The sequence below is a fragment of the Jaculus jaculus genome, chromosome 10 (genome assembly GCF_020740685.1).
Source record: "Jaculus jaculus isolate mJacJac1 chromosome 10, mJacJac1.mat.Y.cur, whole genome shotgun sequence".
Classification (NCBI taxonomy): domain Eukaryota; kingdom Metazoa; phylum Chordata; class Mammalia; order Rodentia; family Dipodidae; genus Jaculus; species Jaculus jaculus.
Genome location: NC_059111.1, coordinates 18,571,674 through 18,598,437, shown reverse-complemented (window position 1 = coordinate 18,598,437; position 26,764 = coordinate 18,571,674). Strand labels below are relative to the sequence as shown.

At 47.0% G+C, this 26,764-nt stretch overlaps 1 protein-coding gene across 1 annotated transcript in view; it reads right to left on the bottom strand.

Moving 5' to 3' along the window:
* Thsd4 (thrombospondin type 1 domain containing 4) overlaps positions 1-26,764 on the bottom strand; it is a 694,201-nt gene that overhangs the window by 347,782 nt on the left and 319,655 nt on the right. Inside the window, exon 7 of the mRNA XM_045160247.1 lies at positions 24,807-24,943. Coding sequence (XP_045016182.1) covers positions 24,807-24,943 — 137 coding nt within the window. The remainder of the gene's footprint in view (positions 1-24,806; positions 24,944-26,764) is intronic.

Sequence of the window (26,764 nt, the reverse complement as noted above, 5' to 3'; positions counted from 1 at the left end):
GTGCATGTAGGTGTCTCTATGCATGTGTACACACAAGTACCTACACACATATACTACACACACACACACACACACACACACACACACACACACACACACACAGTCCCTCATTACTAAACAACATATATGCCTTCCCCATCTGGACACTGAAGTCCTGACATGCCAGCACGTCTCCCCTGTGATGCCCACCGCAGGGTATGTGATGGGTGCACAGGGTTTCTCCGCATGCGCCAGGCAGGCCCCACAGCCGGTACGTGTCCTGGTTTGCCTGCGTGGTTCCCGCGAGGGAGAAGGACTAGAAGGAAATGCGATTTCTACATTAACCATCAGATGTGTTTACGGCCAGTGGCCAGTTTTCACCACTCCTGCTTTGACCAATCCATTCACCGGCAAGCCAGGGAGCCACCAATATTTAACTTTTCACCACCTTGATTCAGGAATTTGTCAGTTTCTTCCAGGTTGTGAATGGTTGTTTGTGGACCGTCCTGACCGATGCACGAGCGCCATCTACCTCTAAGTGGGGGTAACTGCAGGCTGCTGTAAGCCCCCTTTCAGGGTTCTAGAACTTAACCCATGCAGGGACTGGAGAGATGGCTTAGCAGTTAAGGCGTTTGGCTGCAAATGGACTCTCCAGGACCCGTGTAAGCCAGATGCACAAGGGGGCGCAAGCATCTGGAGTCGATTGCAGTGGCTGGAGGCCCTGGCGTGCCCATTCTCTCGCTCTCAAATAAATAAATTAAAGATAGATAGATAGATAGGTAGGTATGTAGGTAGGTAGATAGATAGATATATTATCCATGCAGAGAAGGTGGGAAAATACTGCATGGAGATCTCAGTATATGATTGTACTTAGCAAACAAGGTAGCTGGTGTGGGGTTTTGAAGACTTTATTATATGAGGTTCAAGAAATAAGTTAAATCCTATTTTGATTACCTCAAGATACTTCATAATGCACAAAAAAGTGACTAAATGTCCCAGAATGTTACAAAAGTCCACCTGGAGGTAAAGACAAGTTGTTCCCCAAGTGGTCCCTGCCACTGAAATACATGATTTCCTTTTGGACAAATGAGTTCCAGCCTTCTCCATACTCCTGCACATTCTCTGTGAGGACAGTGGCTAACATGACACAGGCCTTCATAGGAGGCTTGTTTCCAGGGCACAGCGCTACGTCTGTGTGACAGGTTTTATTGTATGTATGTATATATGGATGGATGGATGTGTGTGTGTGTGTGTGTGTGTGTGTGTACGGTTTATGTGAGGTGTGTGGTGTGTGATGCGTGTTCACGTTTGTGCAGCTGGGCATCCCATGCACATTCATGTGGAGGCCAGAGGAGAATGCCACATGCCCTTCTCTTATCTCCCACCTGGGCACTGCCTGAGGCCGGGTCTCTTCCTCAGCCCAGAACTGCCGTCCTTCAGCGAGCCGCAGCGACCCTCCAGTTCCCAGGCACAGCACAGGGGAGTCTATGGAAGTGTGTGGCCTTGCCCGGTTCCTTATGTGGGTTCTGAGGAGTCAGACTTGGAGCCTTCAGCCTCAGAAACCCTGTCTTTCTAGCCCTACATGACAACTGTTTTAAAAAATATTTTTTATTTACTTATTTGAGAGGAAAAGAGAGAGAGAAGAAAGAAAGAGTGGAAGAGGCAGAGAAAGGGAGAGAATGGGCACATCAAGGCCTCTTGCCATTGCAAATGAACTCCAGACGCATGTGCCACCTTGTGCACCTGGTTTATGTAGGTCCTGGGGAATCAAACGTGGGTCCTTAAGTTTTGGAGGCAAGTACCTTAACCATTAAGCATCTCTCCAGCACAGTGACAGCATCTTTTTAAAAAAATTATTTACTTACAAACAGAGAGAGAGAGAGAGAGAATGAGCACACCAGGGCCTCTAGCCACTGCAAACAACCTCCACATGCGTGCACCACTTTGTATATTCGGGGCACCGGGGAACAGAATCCTGGTTGCTAGGCTTTGCAAGCAAGTACCTTTACCACTGAGCTATCTCTATAGCCCACTATGTGACACCTCTTAATGGCCACCATTTTGTTTCAAGCAAGCAGATGAAACAACAATAAAAGGAAATCACCTTGAGACTCTGTGGAGGTGACACTGTGTACACACGGTACCCACCTTTCTTTTGTCCCCAACTAGCAGATCTCTAAGAAAGTTGTTGTGGGCGAGGTCCCCACAGAGCCAGACCTACGTCTCGCCCATGAGCTACAACCAGAGTTTCGCTGAATGGATGGGCAAAGACGGCGGTTGTTGGTCTGCGGAAAGGTGAAGATTCCATGAACCATCACTTCCTGCCTTTAACATGGATCAACAGAGGTACTGGCTTTGCGCTCCTGATAACATGCAGTCAGGTGCTGCTAACAGAACAAGATTCCCCAAAGAGCCTTGTTGACTGGCAAAGGCATCTCCATGGCTCAGGGTTTCCTGCTCTTGAGCTGATTTTTTTAAAGTATTTTATTTATTTGTTTGCAAGCAGAGAGAGATAGATAGAGAGAAGAGAGACAGATAGATAGGATGGGTGCACCAGGGCCTCCAGCTGCTGCAAATGAACTCATGGTGTCTTGCCCTCCCTCCATGCATGTTCTGATAGTTTTCATTTCCAGATCCTTCTCTCCCACTCTTGACTGCATTAACTCCCTTTGCAGGCAGTTGGCTTAGAGAAGAACATGAGATGTGGCTCTGACTAATACACGGGCATATTCTGTTTTGAGAGGCTCCAGGAAGAAGGGACAATTTTTCACGGCCCTCATGTCTTCTTAGAATGCCCAGACCTGCAGCTGACATCCTGAGCCCTGAACAGAGAGTACAGGGATCTCCCAGCAAAGCCAGCAGAGTGGAAAGTAAGTGCAGACAAGCTTGTCCTCCACGATGTACGACTTGCCGACCTCACCTGCCCTGTGACCTCCAGATACCTGGGCTTACCCGAGTTTATAAGTCCTCTTAGCATGTAAGCCTTTTGGATTAGATTTTCTCCATCTGCAGCCAGACATATCCTGCTATTAAAGTGTTCCAAACAAGAGTGATGTGAAGATAAGTGACTGACTTTAAGAACTGGAGTCAGACAGAGGCTGGAGAGACGCCTCAGTGGTTAAGGCACTTGCCTGCAAAGCCTAACGACCCAGGTTTGATTCCCCAGTAACCACAGAAAGCCAGGTGCACAAGATGGCGCGTGCATCTGGAGTTCATCTGCAATGGCTAGAGGCCCTGGCGCACCCATTCTCTCTCTTCCTCCACTCTTTCTCTCTCCCTTTCTGTCCTTGCAAATAATAAATAAATGAAATAAAATAAGAAGTAGTTATTAAAAGTCAAGGAATAAGGTGACAGAACAGTGAGAAAAATTGATCTGGCAAGATAAAGGGGAGACCTGAGGACCATGGCAGAATGACTGAAAGTTTCTCAGCGGGAACGGTGACACGTTTGGATTCATATTTTAGAAAACGACATTGGCGAGTCTGTATAAGAAAGGGCAGCGTCGCCAACAGGAAGGACATGAAAGCGTTGCTTTCCTAATCCTCACAGCGGTGATGAGACTTGAAGAAGAGAGATGGTGGAGGGCAGCCAGATAAAGAGTAACACACACGGTGGGCTGGAGAGATGGCTTAGCAGTTAAGCCTAAGGACCCAGGTTCAGTTCTCCAGGTCCCATGTAAGCCAGATGCACATGGTGGTACATGTGTCTGGAGTTCATTTGCAGTGGCTGGAGGCACTGGCACAGCCATTCTCACTCTCTCCTCTCTCTCCTCTCTCTCCTTTCTCTCTCTCTCTCTCTCTCTCTCTCTCTCTCTCTCTCTCTGTGTGTGTGTGTGTGTGTGTGTGTCTTAAATAAATAAATAAATCTTTTTTAAAAAAATGAGTAGCACCCATGGTGGAGCCTTCCAAGGAAGTCATTTCCTTGTGGGTCTTATCACCGCTGGAGGTGGGAGGGGAGGAAAGAGAAATCATGGCTGACAAACATTCCACACGTGATAACAGAGAAGGACACATCTATGCTAGGAAAGTCACTTTCTTTTAGAGGATTTGAGGGAAAATGGAAGGAAACATGCAGTGGGGTGCGGGGGGGGATTGTTTGGTATATGGGTGTGGAGAGATAGTCTGTGTGTGGAAACACATGTGCAGAGGCCAGAGAAGAAGTTTTGTTTAATTTTTACTTTTTATGTATTTATTCTTTAGGTTTTTTTTGAGTTTTCGTGGTGGGGTCTCACTGTAGTTCAGGCTGACCTGGAATTCACTGTGTAGTCTCGGGCTGGCCTCGAACTCACAGCGATCCTCCTACCTCTGCCTCCAGAGTGCTGGGATCAACAGCATATGCCATCATGCCCGGCAGAGGAGAATGTTGGGTGTCCTCCCCCATCATCCAGTCTCCACCCCTGTGAGTGTGTGCGCATGCGTACACACACATGCACGTGCACACACACACACACACACACACACACATGACTGGTTTAACAGGTGTGCATGGTCATGCTGTGCTGCTGGGGAATCAAACCCTGACTGAATCGGGCCCTCTCAGACCCTCATGGTTGTGTGGGAAGTGCCCTTAGTGGTTGAGCCATTTCCCCCAATCCCTGGTTTTGTGTGTCTGCATGTGTGCATGCATACGTGTGAGTGTGCATGTGTAATTGTACATGTGTGAAGGCCAGAGGACAACCGTGGGCTGTCATCCACAGGAATGCCATCTGTCTCCTTTGAGACACGATCTCTCTCATGATCCTGGAGCTAACCAGTGAGGCTTGAGTGGCTAGCCAGCGAGTTCTGGGGACCTTCCTGTCTCTGCCTCCCCATGGGCAAAGAAGAGGAGCATCCTTTGAATTAATTTGGTGCTTAAGAGTTCTTCAAGGTTTCTGAATCAAAATATCTTAGGTGCAAAGGGTCTGGTCCAAACCTATGCTTAATTTAAACAATTTAAACATCCCCTACGCGCGCCGGTCTATTCAGCTTGTGAGACTTGGGTCGGGGAAGCCATGTGCCTACAAAGACCCTAAGGTTGGGAAGTCTGCTGTCCCATCTACTTGGGTTACAGGGGAGGGGACGACAGCACCCCACTATTCAGCACATATTTGTGGTACACGGACACAGCTCTGACAAGGAAAGGCGATGGCACACCAAAGAGAGTGTTCTGTGTTGGGGTGTCCTATGTCTGCGTTGGCAAAGGTCTCCTACCTCAGTCAAGCACTGCCTCAGCCGTGGGTGATGATGGGATAGGCAGATGGTCAAGTAACAGGCAGGACTCTGTCACTTGAGGATTTGCCTCAGACTTTCTTTGAGGAAAAAAAAAAAGGAAATGAAATAGACACATTGCAGAACATCTGTTAGATGTCTTTGCTTTTCTGAAGTCATATTTAACCATTTCTCTTGAATGCAATCCGAGCTTCATAGTTTAAGCAGTGAGTGCTTCAGAGGAAATGCGACAGGACACAGCTTTGAAAATATCTTTCATGCTTTTCAAAAAGCACGCAACATATGGGCTTTAAAAAAAAAAAAAAGTAATTCAGATGATGCAGTTCTGCAAACCCCCAGCAGGGGGCCCTCTGAGTATTTGCCTTGGAACTGAAAATAATTTTCAAATGACTGCTTGGCTATGAGTCTTCTTTATAAAATTAAGCATTCATTGCCCCCAAGTGCAGAATACATGGTGGCTTCCAAGCAACATGAGGAGAAAGACCTGTTTTCCTCTCAATTATAGATTGGACCCCAATGGTTCAGTCAGCCACGTTGGGTAGAGATGTGTGGCTAGGCGCACACTTTCATCCATCCACCTGAACAGCAGCGATGAGCACCCAGAAAAGCCAGGTGTGTCTGGGGGGGTGGAACATACGTCCTCCGGAGCTCCAATTTAGTCCTCCCAAAAACAAATGTTTTGAACTTGTCAAGGAAAGTGGAATCTCATTTTCTCCACTCCAACTTTGTATTTTGAAAGACTTCAAACCTTAAGAATAGTTCATCCAGATTTGTTTAGCATCTTGCCACATGCGTGTTTCCCTCTCTCTCCCTCTCTCTCTTCACCCTCCTATATTTTCTGCATGTTAATCTTATCAACACTTCCCAAGTTCAATGGTCAGATGTGGGAACCCTCTAATAGAAATGACCAGGACTATGGGAAACAGGGAAAATGGAGAATGATGCCCACCAGACTCCGGGATGCCACCCTGACAGATGCCCTTACGGAGGATAAAGGCAGAAAGAGATTTCTAAGCAGAGCAAAGTGCTCACACAAATGCATAGAGGTACCAGAGGCATGTGTCCGACTTTCCTGCATCCCCTTTTTACTTTCCAGCTAGGATCTCGCTCTAGTCCAGGCTGACCTGGAATGCACTATGTAGTCCTGGGCTGGCCTCAAGCTCAGGGCCTCTGCCTCTCCTGGCGAGTGCTGGGGTTAAAGGCGTGCACCACCACACGCGGCCCTGCACCCTATTCATCATCCTCTATTTTCATCTCCCCCTTTAGAGAGCATCGGTGGTAAGCAGGCAGCTGTTACTATGCTGTGCCTGGCCTCGTGTTAAGGATCTGGGTGTGTTCATATGTGAGTGTAGGTGTGGATTCTCTATGCCACACGTGTGAAGGACAGAGGACAGCTTCGGATGTTGGTCCTTTTGATCTACCTCGTTTGAGGCAGACTATCTCACTGTCGATCACTGCTGCAGTCGGCAGGCTAATCAGCCCGCGAGCTTCCTTGCTTCCCCTGCTTCGGCCTCCCATCTCCCCGCATAGGAGGGCTGGAATGACTCCACCCGGCTCTGGCTTTCACGTGGGTGCCAGGGATCTGAACTTTGCTTGTCATTTTTGCACAGTGTGAATACTTTTAGCCACTGAGTCATCTCCCCCGCCTCGTGCTAAAGCTCTTACAAGCACTTTCTCGTTTCCTGCCCAGCACCTTGTCAGGTCGGTGCCGTGATCAGCCCAACTCTACAGATGTGCAGGATGAGAAGAGAAGAGACTTACAAAGGAGAGCCAGCCTGTGAGGAAGGGCACAGTGAGGACTCCTCACTGGTGGTCACTCTACCTGCTCAAAGCTCTCCCCACTCTCTTTCTCTCGGTCTCTGTCTCTCTCTAGGTAGAACATTCTCCCTAAGGCTTCCCAAGACTTCCTTCCAGCTGTCGTCCCCTCCCCTGTAACCCAAGTAGATGGGACAGCAGACTTCCCAACCTTAGGGTCTTTGTAGGCACATGGCTTCCCCAACCCAAGTCTCACATGCTCTGTATTTTCTGCTCACATCACAAAGTGGCTCCAGGGCTCACTGGTCCCAGGATCTCTCATGATATCCAGGGTACTTTCAACACCTGCCCACTATCTCTGTTTCTGCTGCCCTAGACATCAGACCCACGCACATGAACACGAACTGCCCCCCGCCCCCCGCAACGGCGTAGACACTTACTGATTACAACACCTACCATGCTGAGTCCGGATCTTTACATATGAAACAATCTTGTTTAGTTCTCTCAGAATTTCATGAGGGCTGACAGCCATCTCAGAGAAGTGATATGACCTACTCAAAGCCTTTTGCTAGGGAATTGACACTCACACCTGGTCAGGGCAGCACTAAAGGAGGGTTGATCTAAAAATATAATTCAGAGCTAAGTTTGGGGGCGCGGGTGGCTGCTAGGCAGTTAAAGGCACTTGCTTGCAAAGCCTGCTGGCCTGGGTTTGATTTCACAGTATTCAGGTAAAGCCAGACACAGAAAGTAGCACATGAATCTGGAGTCCCTGGAGGCCCATACTCTCTTTCTCTCCCTCTCTCTTTTTCTTTTTCTCACATAAATATATTTAAAGCAATAAGTTTGGACAACAGCTTATTTTGTGTCCCCAGGTGCTAGGTATAATTCTTAGAGTTGTCATAAGGAGAAATCATGCTTACTTCGAATTTAAGTTCTCCCTCCACCCCCACCAGGACTCTGGTTTTATTTATGTCATTTTGGTCCATTTAGCCTATTGCCAGCCCTCAGGGAACAGGAATTTACATCAGTCATTTAGAGTGGCTTTAAAAATATATGTAATTTCAGCAATCACCAGTAGATGTCACTGTCAACCAATTCTCCTAAACCTTCCTCAGCTACCTTCAGAAGGAACTTTTAATAGCTGCAACTTTAGAACCACACCATACATAAAGGCTGAAACAGAACAGTAAGATACAACTTCCACTAAGAAATATTAATTACCCCAGCCTCAATCTGAGGAAACTGAAATATCTATCAAAAAGAGGGTCTATGGGCTCTAGAGATGGCTCAGCTTGGAGGCTGGAAAAATGTCTCAGTGGTTAAGGCGCTTGCCTACAAAGCCAAAGGACCCAGGTTTGATTCCCCAGGATCTATGTAAAGCCAGATGCACAAAGTGGCACGTTCATCTGCAGTCTGTCTGCAAGTGGCTGGAGGCCCTGGCACACACATTCTCTCTGTCTGTGTCTCTTCTCTCTCTCTGCTTGCGAATAAATTCAAAAACAGAAGGAGTGTACACAAGATGTGCCACCTCCACCGCCTCAACCAGGGCCCAGGAGAAACTGTTGAGGAAGCAGTGACATGAACACTGCTCTGACTGTTAGCCTGACAACCAACTCTAGGGTGATGGTGACAGACTCAGTGATCAATCAAAACCTATCAAAGCAGAAACTCAGAGGCTACAGAGAACTCATCACTAAATCAGACTGCCAAAAGGCCTGAAATGGCTCAGGGAACCTTTTGGAAGAGGGTGCAGAAAGATCGTATGAGTCACAGAGTGGGTAGGAATAACTTGGTCCCCTGCTATCCCACAGGGACTGACTGAGGCCTTCATGACCCATGACCCCACTGAGGAGGGCACCAGGGAAACAGGAACAGGGGCAAGGGGCAAAATCCTGCAACCTGTTACAGTATTTATAAAATAAAATTTGGGGGCTGGAGAGATGGCTTAGCGGTTAAGCGCTTGCCTGTGAAGCCTAAGGACCCCGGTTCGAGGCTCGGTTCCCCAGGACCCACGTTAGCCAAATGCACAAGGGGGCGCACGCGTCTGGAGTTCATTTGCAGAGGCTGGAAGCCCTGGCGCGCCCATTCTCTCCCTCTCCCTCTATCTGTCTTTCTCTCTGCGTCTGTCGCTCTCAAATAAATCAATAAAAAATGAACAAAAAAATTAAAAAAATAAAAATAAAAAAATAAAATAAAATTTTGTAGAAAGAGTGTGTAGGAGCTGGTGAAATAGTTCAGGTTGAGACTCCATCTCAAAGAAACAAGCGGGTGAGTCACAGAAGGGGGCCTCTGACGTCCATTTTCCTCTGGCCTCTGGGCGAGCAGAGTGTGCATACAGCTGCGCACACCACACAACCGCTACATATACATACGCAAAAAAATAAAAAAAATAAAAACCAGGAGCTTGAAGCCGGGTGTGGTGGCGCACGCCTTTAATCCCAGCACTCGGGAGGCAGAGGTAGGAGGGTCGCTGTGAGTTCGAGGCCACCCTGAGACGACACAGTGAATTCCAGGTCAGCCTGGGCTAGAGTGAGACCCTACCTTGAAAAACAAAACAAAACAAAAAACAACAACAACAAAAATAAGGAGCTTGAGAGATGGCTTAGTGGTTAAGGTGCTTGCCTGCAAAGCCTAAGGACCCAGGTTCAACTTCCCAGAAGTCACATAAGCCACACACATAAGCTGGTGCATGCACAAGATGGCACATGCAGTGGCTAGAGGCCCCGATAAACCAATTGTCTCTCTTTCTCATTAAAAAAATTAATAAAAAATAAAAATAAGATAAATAACAAGTCCATGGGTACTTACACTTGCGTCTCTTCTAAGAATTTATCTGGCAGACACTGGCAAACATGTCAAGTAACTTACAAGTGTCCTGATGGCTATACTACCAGCACCGGTAAGAGACTGGGTACAACCTACGTGGGCATCATTGCTACATTCGGTCACGGCTTTAAATTTACTCACACAGTTCAATACGGTGCATGGGTCAGATGAAGGAAGGTGGTCTTTAGATATTGAAATGGAAAGCTCTCCGAAGCACGTGGAAGGAAGATAAACAAGGCACAAGCCGTGTGTGTGATATCCAACACGCTGCCGTACGTATCAAACGAAGTGAGAACAATGTGACATGAATTGGTTTGAAGAGGTCTCCTCTGTGTGTGTGTGTGTGTGTGGCCAGAGGACAACCTTGGATTGTCATCTTCAGGAATGCTATCCATCTCTTTTTTTTTTTTTTTTTTTTCTTTTTCGAGGTAGGGTCTCACTCTGGTCCAGGCTGACCTGGAACTATGTGGTCTCAGGGTGGCCTTGAACTCATGGTGATCCTCCTACCTCTGCCTCCCGAGTGCTGGGATTAAAGGCGTGCACCACCACGCCCGGCACCATCTCTTTTTAAATTTACCTATTTATGTGTTTATTTATTTGCAAGCAAAGAGAGACAGAGAGAGAGAGAGAGGGAGAGAAACAGAGATAGAGAATGGACACGCCAGGGCCTCTTGCTGCTGCAAATGAACGCCAGATGCGTATACCGCTTTGTGCATCTTGGCTTTATGTGGACACTGGAGAATCAAACCCGGTTTGTCAGGTTTTTCAAGCAAGTGCTTGAACCACTGAGCCGTCTCTCCAGCTGCCCTCCCAGCTCTTTTTGAGACAGGCCTGGAGCTCACCAAATCAGACCAGACTGACTGGCCAGTCAGCCCCCGGAGATTCATTCTCCTGCCTCCACCGCCCCAGTGCTGGGATTAGAGGCGTGTACTACCGTGCTCAGCATTTTACATGTGATCGGGAGATCGAACTCAGGTCCTTATGCCTGTGTGGCACACACTTTACCCACTGAGCGAAGGATGACTAAGACGAGATAGAAAGCTCTGGACATCCTGTCCCAATCTTGCCCGAGCAGCTTTGGTTTTGTTTGTTTTGATACCAGAGATCCTGCCTGACCTTAAAGTCTATTTCTGACTCACTATTATCACCCTGTTTCCAGGGAGTCTTTTCAGGTCTGGATTATAACTTAATAAACTCTTTTGCCATGAAAGCCAGTACATGTTCCGGAAGATGTGTGGGCTCTTCCGAGCTAAGAATGGTGCCGTCACAAGACCACATTTCCATGGGCAGACAGGAGGTGCAAGCACAAAATGGCTTCCTTGACATCTGTCATGCTCCGAGTACCTTGTGTGGGCTGGGTCCTGAGTACGCTTCCTTGTCACCCCAGAAGCCACAGATCAACAGCATTGCCTCCCCTCGTCACCTGGACCCAGCCCTCCTCAAACAATCCCCCTGGCTCTCAATTTCATGTGGCCTCCATGGTCTTTTGCTGTTTCAAGTACCCTGATGATGGGGAATCGAACCTGGGTCCTTAGGCTTCTCAGGCAAGCGCCTTAACAGCTGAACCATCTCTCCAGCCTGTTCACTCAAGTTCTAACCTAACTGCATCTTTAAGGGTATTTAACCACAGAGGGGACATCGTGACTATAAAGAGACACAGGTACCAAGAGATATCTGCGATTTAACTTGGTTACAGTGTTCACCAAAATGTGCAATTCTTTTCCTAGTTAACTGATTGGCTAGTCTTTCTATTATATTTTATGCTCAAAATGGGTAGGAGGTATCTTAATTTTTTTTCTATCTGTCTTAATGCCAATGTCCAGCCCAGTGTGTGGTAGAGAACTGTTACTTGTTGAATTAATAAGCATGTGTAGTAATTTGGATAATGAAGAATTAATTATATGTGATACCAGATGGGAATGGGCTTAGATATGAGGTAACCAAGTTAAATCGCAGATATCTCTTGGTACCTATAGTCACGATGTCCCTCTGTGGTTAAATACCCTTAAAGATGCAGTTAGGTTAGAACTTGAGTGAACAGGCTGGAGAGATGGTTCAGCTGTTAAGGCGCTTGCCTGAGAAGCCTTAGGACCCAGGTTCGATTCCCCAGAACCCATGTAAACCAGATGCACAAGGTGGCACATGTGTCTCAAATTTATTTGCAGTGGCTGGAGGCCCTGTGGCACCCATTTTTTTTCTCTCTCTCTAAAATAAATAAATAGATAAACATAAATATAAACCAAAACTTTAGTTAAGGTACTAGGGCCTTTTCCCATCCATGCACACCAGGACTGGTCTACATCCTCAAAAGCCCCTGACTTTATTAAAGCATCACTTGCGTCATGGCTATGCCCCCCCTTTTTGGGTTTCTAGAATAGCATGGGAAGAAACTGCTTTATAAAAGGACACCCTGTCCACCATGGTTTGAGGGTGGGGGAAAGGATCACCTTTTAATTCAGGAATAATGTCATCTACCTCATAAACATCCATTAAAACCCACGAAAGCCAGATGCACATGGTGGCATATGTGTCTGGAGTCTGTCTGCAGTGGCTAGAGGCCCTGGTGTGCCCACTCTTTCTCCCTCCTCATCCCCCTCCTCAAATAAATAAATTGTGTGTGTGTGTGTGTGTTTATTTTTAAACTTCTTTAAAGTTCACAACACAGAAACCCAGTGAACTGCTCCCCAGCTTGAGGCAGTCCATTGCAGTCTGTGGAGTGTTTGCTTAGCTTAGCTTAGCTTTGCTAAATAAATCTTTTTTTGTTTTGTTTTGTTTTTGGTTTTTTGAGGTAGGGTCTCACTCTAGCTCAGGCTGACCTGGAATTCACTATGTAGTCTCAGGGTGGCCTTGAACTCATGGTGATCTTCTTACCTCTGCCTCCTGAGTGCTGGGATTAAAGGCATGTGCCACTGCGCCCGGCAAAATAAATCTTTGTTTCTAAATTGTCTAGGTCTCTTGACTGGATTCTTTCCTTCAAGAAGACAAGAACCAGGCTGGAGCGATGGTTCAGCAGTTAAGGCGCTTGCCTATGAAACCTAAGGACACAGGTTCGATTCCCCAGTATGCATGTAAGCCAGATGGACAAGGTGGCGCATGCATCTGGAGTTTGTTTGCAGTGTTAAAGGCCCTGGCGTGCCCATTCTCTTCCTCCCCCTGCCCCCATCGATCTACCTTTTTCTCTCTCTCAAATAAATAAATAAATAAATAGACAGATAAAAGACAAGAATCTAGAGACCCCAGTACCAGACGCACACACAACATATATACCAAGTAAATATTAATCAAGAAAACTCAACAGCCTTAATATGTTAGGTGCTTATTGTAGTGGTTGAAAATGAGAAAAAATAATACATAATAAAAAGAAATATATAATAAGGAAATTTTATTGGGTCTGTATTCAGCCTAAGTTTGAAAATTCAAGGGAACGCTGTGTATGGTGTGTGCATAGTGTGTACACGCAAGTGTACAGATGGACCTGCTCGGTGAACACATGTGGGGAGGTCAGAGTAGAATGTCACATGCCCCCATTGATTGTTCCATTCTGTTTCCTTGAGAAGTTCTTTGTTAGACTGGCTGACCAGTGAACTTTAGCAATTCTCCTGTCCCCAGGCCTCTCAGGAAAGGAAGGGGTCATATGTGTGTAGGGCCAGGCCCAGCTTTTTCCATGGGTGCTGGGATTAAACTCAGTCTGTCATGCCTGTGGGGCAAGCCTGCTCGCTGAGCCGTCTCCCCAGTGGTTTTTTGTTTGTTTGTTTGTTTTTAGTTTAAGATAAACCACCACTCTTCATTTGGATGTGTCTGGGGTCTTGGGAGTTTGGCTATAGCACGTTTTCCTCCAAACGGACCCTGAGAACTTGTTTGGAGCTCAGCTGTTCATTTACCTTTGACTAGAGAAGATTCTTGCTATACCAAGGAAGGTCGGCCACTGTCACCAAGCCTGTGGCTCCAACTTGAAATTGTAAGAGATCCTGAGACCAGAGCAAGGGCTGCAAAAAAATGTAGTCCTTCGTTCTTCCTGGTTTTGATTATTTTCAGGAAAATGAGTTTCACAACCAACTTGTCACTCAGTCCATTCATTCATATATTTAGGAACATTTATAGAATAACTAATTGGCTAATCGCTGAGGATACGCTATGTGTAATAGTCTCTTTTGAGCACTCAGTCACATGTCCAAACAGATGTGATACCAAACAATGCGCTTTTATTTTATTTGACTACTTATTGGCATTTCATGTGGGTACATGTGTGAGTGTGTGTGTGCAAATGAGTGTGGCCATGCAATGATACAGCACATGTGTGGAGGTCAGAGGACGATTTTCGGATCAGTCTTCACCTGTCCACCTCACTGGAGGTCAAAAGCTTCCAAAAACTCTCCTGCCTCTGCCTCCCATCTTGCCATCAACGTCAGCGCACAGTTGGGGTTGCAGAAGCCTGCCACAGCTTCTGGCTTTCTGTTTTTTATTTACTTTATTTGTTTATTTACTTGAGAGCGATAGAGACAAAGAGAGAGGAAGGGAGAGGCAGAGAGAGAAAGAACAGGCGCGCCAGGGCTTCCAGCCACTGCAAACGAACTCCAGATGCGTGCGCCCCCTTGTGCATCTGGCTAACGTGGGTCCTGGGGAGTCAAGCCTCAAACTAGGGTCCTTAGGCCTCACAGTTAAGTGATTAACCACTAAGCCATCTCCCCAGCCCCTGGCTTGCTCTTTCTTCCTTCCTCCCTCCCTCCCTCCCTCCCTCCCTCCCTCCCTCCCTCCCTCCCTTCCTTCCTTCCTTCCTTCTTTGTGGTTTTTCGAGGTAGGATCTCAACTAGTCCAGGCTGACCTGGAATTCACTATGTAGTTGCAGGGTGGCCTCGAACTCACGGTGATCCTCCTACCTCTGCCTCCTGAGTGCTGGGATTAAAGGCATGTGCCACAATGCCCCGGCTTTTTCTTAATAGATATATGGGATCTGGGATAGAACTTGGGTGCTCCACCTTCAACAGCAAGTGCTTTACCCACTGAGCAATCTCTCTGGCCTTGATAAGCTTTTAATAGTCACCAGTGGGGGCTGGAGAGATGGCTTAGTGGTTAAGGAGTTTGCCTGCAAAGCCAAAGGACCTTGGTTCGATTCCCCAGGATCCACATAAGCCAGATGCACAAGGGGGAGCACGCATCTGGAGTTCATTTGCAGTGGCTGGAGGCCATGGCATGTCCATTCTCTCTCTCTCAAATAAATAAGTAAAAATAAAGTTAAAAAAATAGTAGGAAATACTTACAGAACAATTTCCTTGGGGTGGCAGTGAGGAGTCCCTACCCCAATGGGTCACATAAACTTGGCACTCAAGTAACCTAAAGGCTCTCCTTCCTATTTCAAGCCTGACTCTGGCAAAAAGAGAACAATTTACCAGTGCAATTGTTCTCTTGGTTTCATTCAGGTAACATGACTCTAAGCAACACTCCACAAAATGAAGCCGGTAAACAGAAGGTGGGTGATGGAGAGAAGTGAGTAGAGGAATGAACAAGGACCACTTACAAGGTTCAGGAGAGCGCAATAGTGCTTGCGAAGGAGGGAGATGGGAATTCAGCACCCACAGCCACACCCCCCACACCTAGTGGTCCAGAGCTCATCTCAGAACATTTGGAAATATTTAATAAATAATAATAAATAATATTCATTCAGCAATAACTTACTGAAGAAATAGGAAATGGTCTGCAGCTATATTCAGACAGAAACTAAAGGGGTGTCCCAGCACAGGCTACCTATGGCTGAAGGTGGAAGCTACCAGAAGTGCGTTCAGCAAACTGGTACCCACCAGGGGAGCTCCGGGACAGGAGGGGCCAGAGGGTTTTCTTCCCATTGGCAGAAGACGCCGTGTGCTACAATCTTCCATCTTCTGCCTTTGGCTGTAAAGGGATTCAAGGGCTGGAGAGATGGCTTAGTGGTTAAGAGCTTGCCTGTGAAGCCTAAGGACCCCGGTTCGAGGCTCGGTTCCCCAGGTCCCACGTTAGCGAGATGCACAAGGGGGCGCACACGTCTGGAGTTCGTTTGCAGAGGCTGGAAGCCCTGGCGCACCCATTCTCTCTCTCTCCCTCCATCTGTCTTTCTCTCTGTGTCTGTCGCTCTCAAATAAATAAATAAATAAATAATTTAAAAAATATTTTAAGGGGATTCAAGGTATTCACAGTGAGTTACAGAAAAGGAGGGTGACAGTTATCAAGAGTTTTTGCTCAGCTTCAAGGGTATGGACACTTGACCTTCAAAAAATAAATAAATAAATAAAGAGAAAACTGCACCAGCCTCAACAGTTAAGTTCGTTTGTGGAAGTCCACTACACTGCCTCACAGCGTAGGTCCATTCACTCCCGCGTTTATTTTAAGCACCACCTACCTGAATGGCAGGCATTTTGCTAAAGGAAAGAGTGGACACAGAACGGTACTGCAGGATGGCCCAGTAAGTGGGCACACAGCCTGCTGGGCCTTGGCCTGGCTGGCACTGGAGCCGGACGCCTGGCTTTATTCCATGGGCACTGGGGAACCAGAGGGGGCATACAGCAAAACAGAGGCATAACTCTGGATGGCTCGGGTTCAATTCTCCAGTGCTCACGTAAAGCCCTATCCAAAATTGGCACATTTGCAGTGGCTTAGAGACCCTGGTGCGCCGACCCATTCTCATTCTCTCTCTCTCATTTACAAATAAATAAATAAACTATTTTAAAAAAAATAAGAAAGACATCTCTGGACTTGTGTGCTGAAAACAGTCATTGGGCAAGGAAACATGAGGAAAATAAACGTAGAAGAGGGGAGACCACATGTGTGTGTCTCCTTCACCCCCACCCCACCCAAACTGATTAGATCTAGCCTGAAAAGCCAATAGTAATTATAAATGCATGCATAGGGTCTGAGATGGCTGAGTGGTTAAGGTGCTTGCTTGGAAAGCCTGCTGGCCCGGGTTTAATTCCCCAACCACCCACATAAAATCAGATGCAAAAAGTAGCCAAGCATCTGGCATTTATTTGCAATGGCATAAGACACACCCCACCATGTGCAAATAAACTAAAATTAAACTCCAGTATTATGCTTCATTTGTTGATATCCTCTGTAAAATGGGGATAAGTCCTATTTGGTTGGGTGACTATGAAGGTAAGTGCATAAATAAAATTACTTGTGCACCGTGATTGACACATGCACACTCTCTGGTTTGCAGCAGCTCCAACATCTGCCCATTTGTGATTTTTATCATTTTTTTTTTAAATGAGAGACAGAGAGTACGCACACCAGGCCCTCCAGACGCGTGCGCCAGCCCGTGTACATGGGCGACCTTACGCGCTTGTGACACCTTGTGCATCTGGCTTATGTGGGATCTGGAGAGTCAAACATGGGTCCTTAGGCTTTGCTGCTAAGCCATTTTCTCCAGCCCACGATTTCTCTTTAATGCGTGTGTGCATGAGCAGATGGAAGCTACGGGAGAACCTCGGGCCATGTTCCTCAGGAACGTTGCCCACTTCCTTTGAGACAGGGTCCCTCATTAGCTTGCGATTCACCAACTAGACTACAATGGCTGGACACTGAGCTCCAGGGAGCCTCCTGCCTCCACGTTCCCAGTGCTAGGATTGCAGGCGTGCACCACTGTGCCTGGCACTTTGACATGAGTCCTGGGGATTGAACCCAGGTCCTGGTGTGTGCAAACCAAGCACTTTGCTGACAGAGCTCTCTCTCCAATCCCCTCACCCCCACCCTCTGTGATTCTGAAACAACCTGCTCATTGCACAGCATCTACCTGGGGGCTGCTCCTATAGAACCAAAGGCCTTATATTAGTCTTATGATTACATTTTTCTCCTCTTATTTTATTTTTTATTTTTTTGGTTTTTCAAGGTAGGGTCTCACTCTAGCCCAGGCTGACCTGGAATTCACTATGGAGTCTCAGGGTGGCCGCGAACTCACAGCGATCCTCCTACCTCTGCCTCTCAAGTGCTGGGATTAAAGGTGCGTGCCACCACGCACGGCTTTTCTCCTCTTTTTTTGCAGGAAAAGTGGTAGGCCTTGGAGTCATGCTGATCTTCAGATCTGAGAGCCTGAGGTTTCGGAGAGGAAAGCCTCCAGGGAGGATTTATTTTTTTCCTAATACTTTACTCAATGTGACCGTGTTCTTTCAAATGCCTGCTAATGAAAATCAAAGCTTCATCTAACGTTGCCAAGGTGGGAGCAAGTTGTAGTGATGTCTCCACACCAAAGTGAAGATAAAGCAGTTTTCTAAAAGGAAGCTTAAAGCAGAGACTAGTAAACAATGAGCCCTGGCCGGGCAGAGAGGCTCGAGAACAGTAATTACGGCTGTGCTGTGTGTTGATGAGTCTCAGTGCTACGTCCCATAAACAGCGGTCATGACTGGGCAGGGCTGGAATCCTCTCGAAGACCCCTCTGAAGACCAGTTTCCATTGACATGGAGAGGAAGGAGGCCGGTGGTAGCAAGCAGCCTCTCTGTGGCCTCCTCCCGTTCCTTCTCTCACCTTGGGGAGGACAGGAGGGTCCTGACCCTTTGCTGTGGGTTGAATATGGAAGGTGTCCTACAGGCTCATGAATTTGAACACTTGGTCCCTCACTGGTGGAGCTGTGGAAGCTTGTAGAACCCTGCGGGTCACTAGCATTGGGTTTTATAGTCTGGTCCTGCTTCCTCTCTGCTTCCTGACTGTGGATGCAATGTGAGTGGCTGTTTCTTCTGCTGCCACCATCCTTTCCCTGCCACGAGGGACCATGTCCCCTCAAACTGCATGTCAAAATAAACCCTTCTGTGGGGGTTCGATTCAGGTATCCCCCATAAACTTAGGTGTTATAAATGCTAGGTTCCCAGCTAATGGAGATTTGGGAATTAACGTCTCCAGGAGGCAGTGTATTGTTGGGGGCCAGGTTTATGGGTGTTATAGCCAGTGTCCCCTTGCCAGTGTTTGACACACTCTTTCTTGTTGCTATTGTCTACTTTATGTTGGCCAGGGGGTGATGTCCACCCTTTGCTCATGCAAATTGTTTTCCCCTGCCGTCACGGAGCTTCCCCTCGGGTCTGTAAACCAAAATAAATCTCTTTTTCACACAAGCTGCTCTTGGTCAGATGATTTCTACCAAGGCGACACCTTCCTTTCCCTAAGTTGCTCGTATTATCTATTTTGCTACAGTGATGAGCAAAGTAAGTGATATACGTTCCAGGGCCTCTCTACACACAGCCACAGGCATGGAGGCAATATGGGAGATTATTCAGTCCCTTGTCAAGGAATGGAGTGTCTCCCAGCACAGAGAGATGGATGCCCATTTTCTCCAGTGGCCCCATCCCCATAAACCCAGGAGTTGACATTCTTCCCACCGCTTCCAAGTCTCCCAAGAAACATGGAGTCTATCCAGAGCTGGAACTGAGTACCACGTGTACGCTAGGTGTGCCTGGTCTCTTAATTTACCTTGGGGTGGAACAGTACACCTCTCCTTCCATTACTTGGTGGATGTGGTAGTTTAAACATTCCCCCCCCCCATAGACTCAGCAATTTTATTAAAACTTGTAACTTGGGGGCTAGAGAGATGGCTTAGCGGGTAAGGTGATTCCCTGCGAAGCCTAAGGACTCACGTTCAAATCTCAAGGTCCTACACGCAGTGACACAAGCGTGCAATGTCACGCACCTTCCACAAGGGGGTGCATGCATCTGGAGTTTGTTCACAGTGGCTGAAAGGCTCTAGCATGCCCATTCTTTCTATCTCTCTCTTAAATCCCTTCCTCCCCTAAACTGTGCCTGGTTTGGATGTTCATCCCAACAATGTGAAGCTGACTAAGACAGGAGGTTTGCCTCAGCTCTCACTTATGACTTGTGACCTCCCATTACAAGGTCTAGCTACCTAGCCCAGGCTAGCCTTGAACTCAAAACCTTCCTGCCTCAGCCACTGACGGTCAAATGTCCACTGACTTTCTTTAGAGACACGGCCATTCCTTCCTACTTCACGTATCCCGGAGAGCCCTGTGGGCTGACCGCAGGGGGAGGCACGCTTGTCCCAAAGAGCTCTGTGTACAATTAACAACTTTCTCAACCACAAGTTGGGGAGGTGGAGACATCCATTTGAATTCCAAACTTGCAATCAGACATTCAGAAGGAACTTGACCCTTTGGGCGGGGCAAGGTAATGTAAACAGAACTTCAGTCTGAAAAGCAAATATTCTTCTGGTTGTTTAAACTGAAAGTTTTCAAGGATGGGGTCATCAGCCAGCCTTCCAACAACTTCAGTGAGGGGATTTGTGGCACATGCAGGGAACAAATTCGAAGTGGATCAAAGTGGTCCTGGATTCCTAGTGAGATAATTACATCCTGGAAAACACTGAGCTCAGCCCTTCAGCAACTATTATCTGCATACTGCGTTGTGTACAGTTCCAATGGTTTTCACCAGTTGGTATCTGAGTAAGCCCAGGGACTGTAACACTAACATGCTGTTTCCCCAGTGGAAAAAAAACACCAAAAGATCACATTTCATCTTCCCTCCAATCACCTCATCGTCCCATACTGACATGCCTGGCCCTTTGCTAAGTACACTTTTACAAATATGTATTCTGCTGACACCTTCCATAATCATAGACAATAAACGATGATAATTCCCTCCTATACCCCCTTCCTCTCTCTCTCAAATCTACCCTCTGCTGAATCCTTTCTTCTTTCTAATTAGTCTCTCGACTGTATTGATGTCACTATCTTTTCCTCCTGTTGTGAAGGACTTTGCATTGGTAGTGTCAGGTGCTGTGAGGTCATGGATATCAAGGCCATTTGTGTGTGTGTGTGTGCATGTGTGTGTGTGCGTGTGTGTGTGCGTGTGTGTGTGTGTGTCTGGAAGATTGCATTATAAGCAGTCCTGCCTTCTTTTGTCTCTTACGTTCTCTCTGCTGCCTCTTCCACGATGGACCCTGAGTACATTTTTTAAATTTTATTTATTTATTTACCCATGCAGCTGGGGCACTCCGAGGTCTCTTGCCATTACAAATGAATGCCAGATGCTTGGGCCGCTTTTTGTGTCAGGCTTACATAGGTGGCCGGGGAACTGAACCCCAGTGTTGCAGGCAGGTCCGCATTGCTGGCAGAAATCACTCGACCAAGGGCAGCTTTTGGGTAAAAAGGTTTATTTTGGCTTACCGGCTTGAGGGGAAGCTCCATGATGGCAGGGGAAATGATGGCATGAGCAGAGGGTAGGCATCACTCCCTGGCCAACATAAGGTGGACCACAGCAACAGGAGAGTGTGCCAAACTCGGACAAGGGGACACTGGCTATAATGCCCATAAGCCCGCCCCCAACAACACACTGCCTCCGGGAGGCGCTAATTCCCAAATCTCCATCAGCTGGGAACCTAGCATTCAGAACACCTAGATTTATGGGAGACACCTGAATCAAACCACCACACGCAGCCAGCAGGCTTTGCAAATACGTGCCTTTAACTGCTAAGCCATCATCCCAGTTCCACTAAGTACATTTTAATCAAAGTGTCCCTTAAGCCTTGGTACCCAGTGTATGAGCCAAGAAGCAACAGCATCACACAGGAGTGTGGGAGAAAAGCAGACATCCAGGTCCTTTTCCAGAACTACCAAACCGGCATCTGAGACTACCCCCTCCCAGCCAAGCTTCCATACTACAGTGTAAAAATGCTGCCTTGAAAGATGAAAGATAATTTGAATCTTAGAAATGCATAAACACACACACACACATACCAAATAAAGGCCAATATTTTTTGTATAGAAAGCTCACATATAAGAAATGGATGTATATGGACATAGATGGAGACAATGCTAACAAATACCAGCATGCCTCTCAGGGCCAGACCCTGCTATCAAGGTTATGATTTTTTACCACAGCACAGGAGTTGAGAAACTTCACCCTGGTCTTGCCAAGAGGCACTGAGGGCTTACGTGACTTCTGCAAGGTCACACAGTGAATCTTGAGAAAAAGATGAGACACTGACTTCAGGGGATGTATTTCTCATGGCTGTATTGACCCCACCTCTTAACTGTGCACACTCTCTGAGTTCCAGAAATGACATCGTTGATTCATGGCTTGAAAAAAAAAAAAGCTACATGGCCCCGAGGCCCATCACTTTAGGGACAGTGACATTTAAGAGCAGAGGAGAAGCTCCTGTGGTGAACACCAACGTACTCCAACAGAAGCCCTTTGGGTACGAGCTGAGGAGGCTGAAGCTGAGATAGAGGGAGAGAAGTAGGAAGAGAGAGAGGGAAAGAGGAGAGAGGGAAGAGAAAAGAAAGAAGAGAGAGAGGGAGAAGAAAAGGAGGGAGGGAGAGACAGAGAAAGAGGGGGGAGAGAGAATATGAATGTGAAAACGAGGGGGAAAAAGAACCAAAGGATGTTCCAAAGGAGTAGACCTTGGGAGGCCAGACCCATCGCAGCCGCCAGAGAATTTCCCATCATGCTTCTCGCATCCTCTGTGCCACATCCTAAGGGTTTGGCTCTTCAGTGCATCAAGTATCGAGTGAGGGCTCCTGTTACCAGCCTTCTTTATTCCTCATCAGAGATGGTGCCTCTGTATTGGCAAGTTATTTCGCATCTTATTTGAAAACTTCTCAGCAAATAATGGTAGGCCCGCCCGTGTGCTCAGCACATTAATGTGATAGACACGGTTCTGGAGATTGTGAAGATGGGTGTTTTTGTGATAGAGGTTGGGACAAAATTCTACAGAAAAGCAAAAATTAATTCATACCAGGAAAACTTTTTTTCTTTTTTGCTTTTTAATGATACTGTTTCTTTTTCATTCTTTTTTTTTGTGGGGTGGGAGTGAGGTAGGGTCTCAGTCTAGTCCAAGCTGGTCTAGAATTTACTATGCAGTCTCATGCTGGCTTTGAACTCACCGCAATCCTCCCACCTCCACTTCCAAAGTGCTGGGATTAAAGGCATGTGCCACCACACCCAGAAAGATACTATAGCTTTCTAAATGAATATCTGGCATTTAAAACAAAACAAAACAGCAAAAAAAAAAAAAAAAAAAAAAAAACAGGGCTGGGAAAATGGCTTAGCAGTTAAGGCTTTTGCCTGTGAAGCCTAAGGACTCGAGTTCAATTCCTCAGGACCCATGTAATCCAGATGCACAGGGGTCGCATGTGTCTGGAGTTTATTTACAGTGGCTGGAGGCCCTGGCATGCCCATTCTCTCTCTCTCTCTCTCTGCCTCTTCTTCTCTCTCTCTAATAAATAAAGAAAAAAAAATATTTTTTAAAAACACACAGTGATGGGGAGGAGGAGGTTGCGGGTAAAAATTGCACCTCATTATCCCTGATATTAAACATGTAGCAATTTGCACTCAAAGAATAACAGGTATTTTCAGATGTTATAGCCAAAGAGCTCTCTTCCTTTGATGACCATCAATCTCGCTGGCGACTGAGCATTAATTAAGGTCAAATTGGTCTGTTCTCTGGAGTTATTAGTCTGTTAGGTCAGATCCAGGGGTGCATTTATAGATGAAAGGAGGGCAGAAGGCCAAGCCTGGACAAATAAGGCTGTGGAGCCCATGCCATTTCATCTAAGACACCTATTTTTAACAACAACAACAAAAAAAAGTGATTTCTGTTGATATGGAGCAGGCCACAGAAGGCCAGGCGGGGAGGTTTTAGAACAGACTTCCAAAGCCCAAGGAGGTGGAACCTTTCCTATTTAAAGTCCAATTCTGTTGCAAAAGGCACTAAACAACGTTCCTTTGGAAGCCCGTCTCATCTGGGAGAGGCAAGATAAAATAGGCCAGGCCATAATAGGAGGAAAAGATGATGACATCAAAATAAAAGAGAGACTGACTGAGAGGGGGGAGGGGGATGATAGAGAGTGGAGCTGCAAAGGGGAAAGTGGGGGGAGGGAGGGAATTTCCATGGTTCATTGTCTATAATTCTAGAAGTTGTCAATAAAAAAAATACATTTAAAAAAAATACGCCATTCCCTTAAAATCCCACCTGAGTAATGATAGTGAAAGGCCCAAGAATTCAGAAGCTCAGAAATACTATCACGCTCCAAGGGGAGCTTAAGCGGGCTCCCTGCATACCTCAAACTCCAGGCTTTACTCCCTGTTGGAAGCAAGTAAAGAATCCCTCTTCTCATTATATCAGAGCCCACTCCTAATATAAAACTAGGTAAAAAGGGCATGAGATAGCCCTCCAGGATGGGAAATGAGTAATAAAGTGAACCACTTATTTGGTTTCTGTAAATAGCCTGCACTATAAGCCTTACACTATAAGCCTTAATAGCCCACACTGTTAGCCTTAGTAGCTCGCACCATAAGCTGTAGCAGCCTGCCTCAGACCACCAAGGTCACAGGAGGCTGATACCATACTCTGCTACCCCCACCTAAGGAATTACACAAGTGCTGACCTCCAAGGTCATAGGAGACTGGAACCACACTCTGCTACTCCCACCCAAGGACCTGCGCAAATGCTGACCACCAAGGTCATAAACTAATTGGCTTAGAAACTATGGGGTGGCACCAACTGACTGGCTAACACCCTGTGGGGCTCCTAATATTAGAAAATGATTGGTCTAATGCACAGGCTTTGTTAGAAACCCTATAAAAACTGTCCCGTTCCTGCATTCGGGGCTCTGCAGTCCTCTACCCCTGTGAGGTGTACGACTGTGGGCCCCAGCGCGCTTGGAATAAAATCCTCTTGCAGTTTGCATCAAGACCGCTTCTCGTGAGTGATTTGGGGTGTCGCCTTATCCGGGCAGAGCGTGGGGGCCCCCTGCGGGGGTTTTTTCCTACAATAGCACGCCACTTCTGGACTGAGCCAATCACAACCTTCACATTACAGTCAGGGAGAAGGAGCATCAAGACCTCACTAGGAAATATTCTGGGGGCCCTTGTGAAGCGTGAACGGATGACTGGTGTGCTAGGGAGAGGCAGGGCAGCTCCCAGCGATCAAAAGCACAGTGGAGTGGACGAGGCGATGCCAACCGCTCAGCCCACGTCTCCCGGAGCTCTGTGGGTCGGGGTCACAGACCACTCAGCCTCTGGAAAACCAGCAGTCACGGGTGAATCCCCCAGACCCAGTGCGGCTACACTTACCTTGCACTGTCCCGACACGCAGATAGCTGTGCCATTCTGGTCACACGGGGTGCCATCGATGACCTTCTCAGCTTGCCGTACATAAAAGCGGTAGCCCGTCGCCTGGCAGTTCAGCTCACACTTGTGATTGCCCTTTACTGCCAAAAAAAAAAAAAAAAAAAAAAAAAAGGAGAGAGAAGGAGCCAAAGAAAAAAAAAGATAAGAACAAGGATAAGGTACAAATGATGTCATCTCTCTGTCGACTCAATCAGCACCTTTCTTCCTATTTTTTTTATGAAGATAACACTCATATAACATAAAATTAATTTATAAACCGAAGTACACACTTCAGTGAGTTTTGGTATATTCGTAAGATTGTATAACCATCAAATTCCAGAACAAGCCGGGCATGGTGGCGCACACCTTTAATCCCAGCACCCCTGAGGCAGAGGTAGGAAGATCACCATGAGTTTTGCGGCCACCCTGAGACTACATAGTAGATTTCAGGTCAGCCTGGGCTACAGCAAAACCCTACGTTAAAAAAAACCTGAAAAAAAAAACCAAAAAATCTCCAGAACATTCCCATCATCCCCAAAAGAAACTTTATGCCTGTGAACTGCCACTCCAATTCCTCCTTCCCTCCAGATCTTGGCAGGCACCAATTTATTTGGTTCCTATGGATTTGTGTGTTCTGGGCATTTCCTAATCACACATATTTCTTTTCTTTTCTCTCTTTCTTTCTTTCTTTCTTTCTTTCTTTCTTTCTTTCTTTCTTTCTATTTATTTATTTATTTAAGAGCGACAGACACAGAGAGAAAGACAGACAGAGGGAGAGAGAGAGAATGGGCGCGCCAGGGCTTCCAGCCACTGCAAATGAACTCCAGACGCGTGCGCCCCCTTGTGCATCTGGCTAACGTGGGACCTGGGGAACCGAGCCTCGAACCGGGGTCCTTAGGCTTCACAGGCAAGCGCTTAACTGCTAAGCCATCTCTCCAGCCCTCTTTCTTTCTTTCTTTCTTTCTTTTATTTTATTTTATTTTATTTTTTTTTGAGAGAGAGAGAGAATGGGCATGCCAGGGCCTCCAGCCACTGCACACAAACTCGAGACAGATGCGCCACCCTGTGCATCTGGCTTAAGTGGGTCCTGGGGAATTAAACCTGGGTCCTTTGGCTTTGTAGGCAAACGCCTTAACCGCTAAGCCATCTCTCCAGCCCCACACACTTCTCAAGGTTGCAAGAGATTTATTAGATGGTCTGGGGAAGGCGTTGCACTGTGCCCTTCTGGTATATGGTAGAGAGTCAGTGCTGAACAGCACATTGTAAAGCGCTCATGTGCAAGTAACTTATTCTGCATTTGGCCATCCCCACCCCACGCCCGTTCCATCCAGCGTCTTATCCACACATCAACAATTTCAGTGGGCACATGATTTTTTTAAAATTTTTTTCTTTTTATTTATTTATTTATTTGAGAGCAACAGAGAGAGAAAGAGGCAGAGAGAGAGAGAGAGAGAGAGAGAGAGAGAGAGAGAGAGAACGGACGCGTCACAGCCTCCAGCCACTGCAAATGAACTCCAGACGCGTGCGCCCCCTCATGCATCTGGACAACGTGGGTCCTGGGGAATCGAGCCTCGATCCGGGGTCCTTAGGCTTCACAGGCAAGCGCTTAACCACTAAGCCATCTCTCTGGCCCGGGTACGTGATATTTTTTTTTTGGTTTTTTGAGGTAGGGGCTCACTCTGGTCCAGGCTAACCTGGAATTAACTCTGTAGTCTCAGGGTGGCCTTGAACTCACGGCGATCCTCCTACCTCTGCCATCCCAGTGCTGGGATTAAAGGCATGCGCCACCACACCCGGCTCATGGTCACATGATTTTTAAGTTCTGCTTCTTTTAGGGGGAAGGGCAGGGGAGGGGGGTGATGGATCAGTACTTAAAGGCACTTGCTTGCAAAACCTGCTGGCCCAAGTTCAATCCCCCAGCA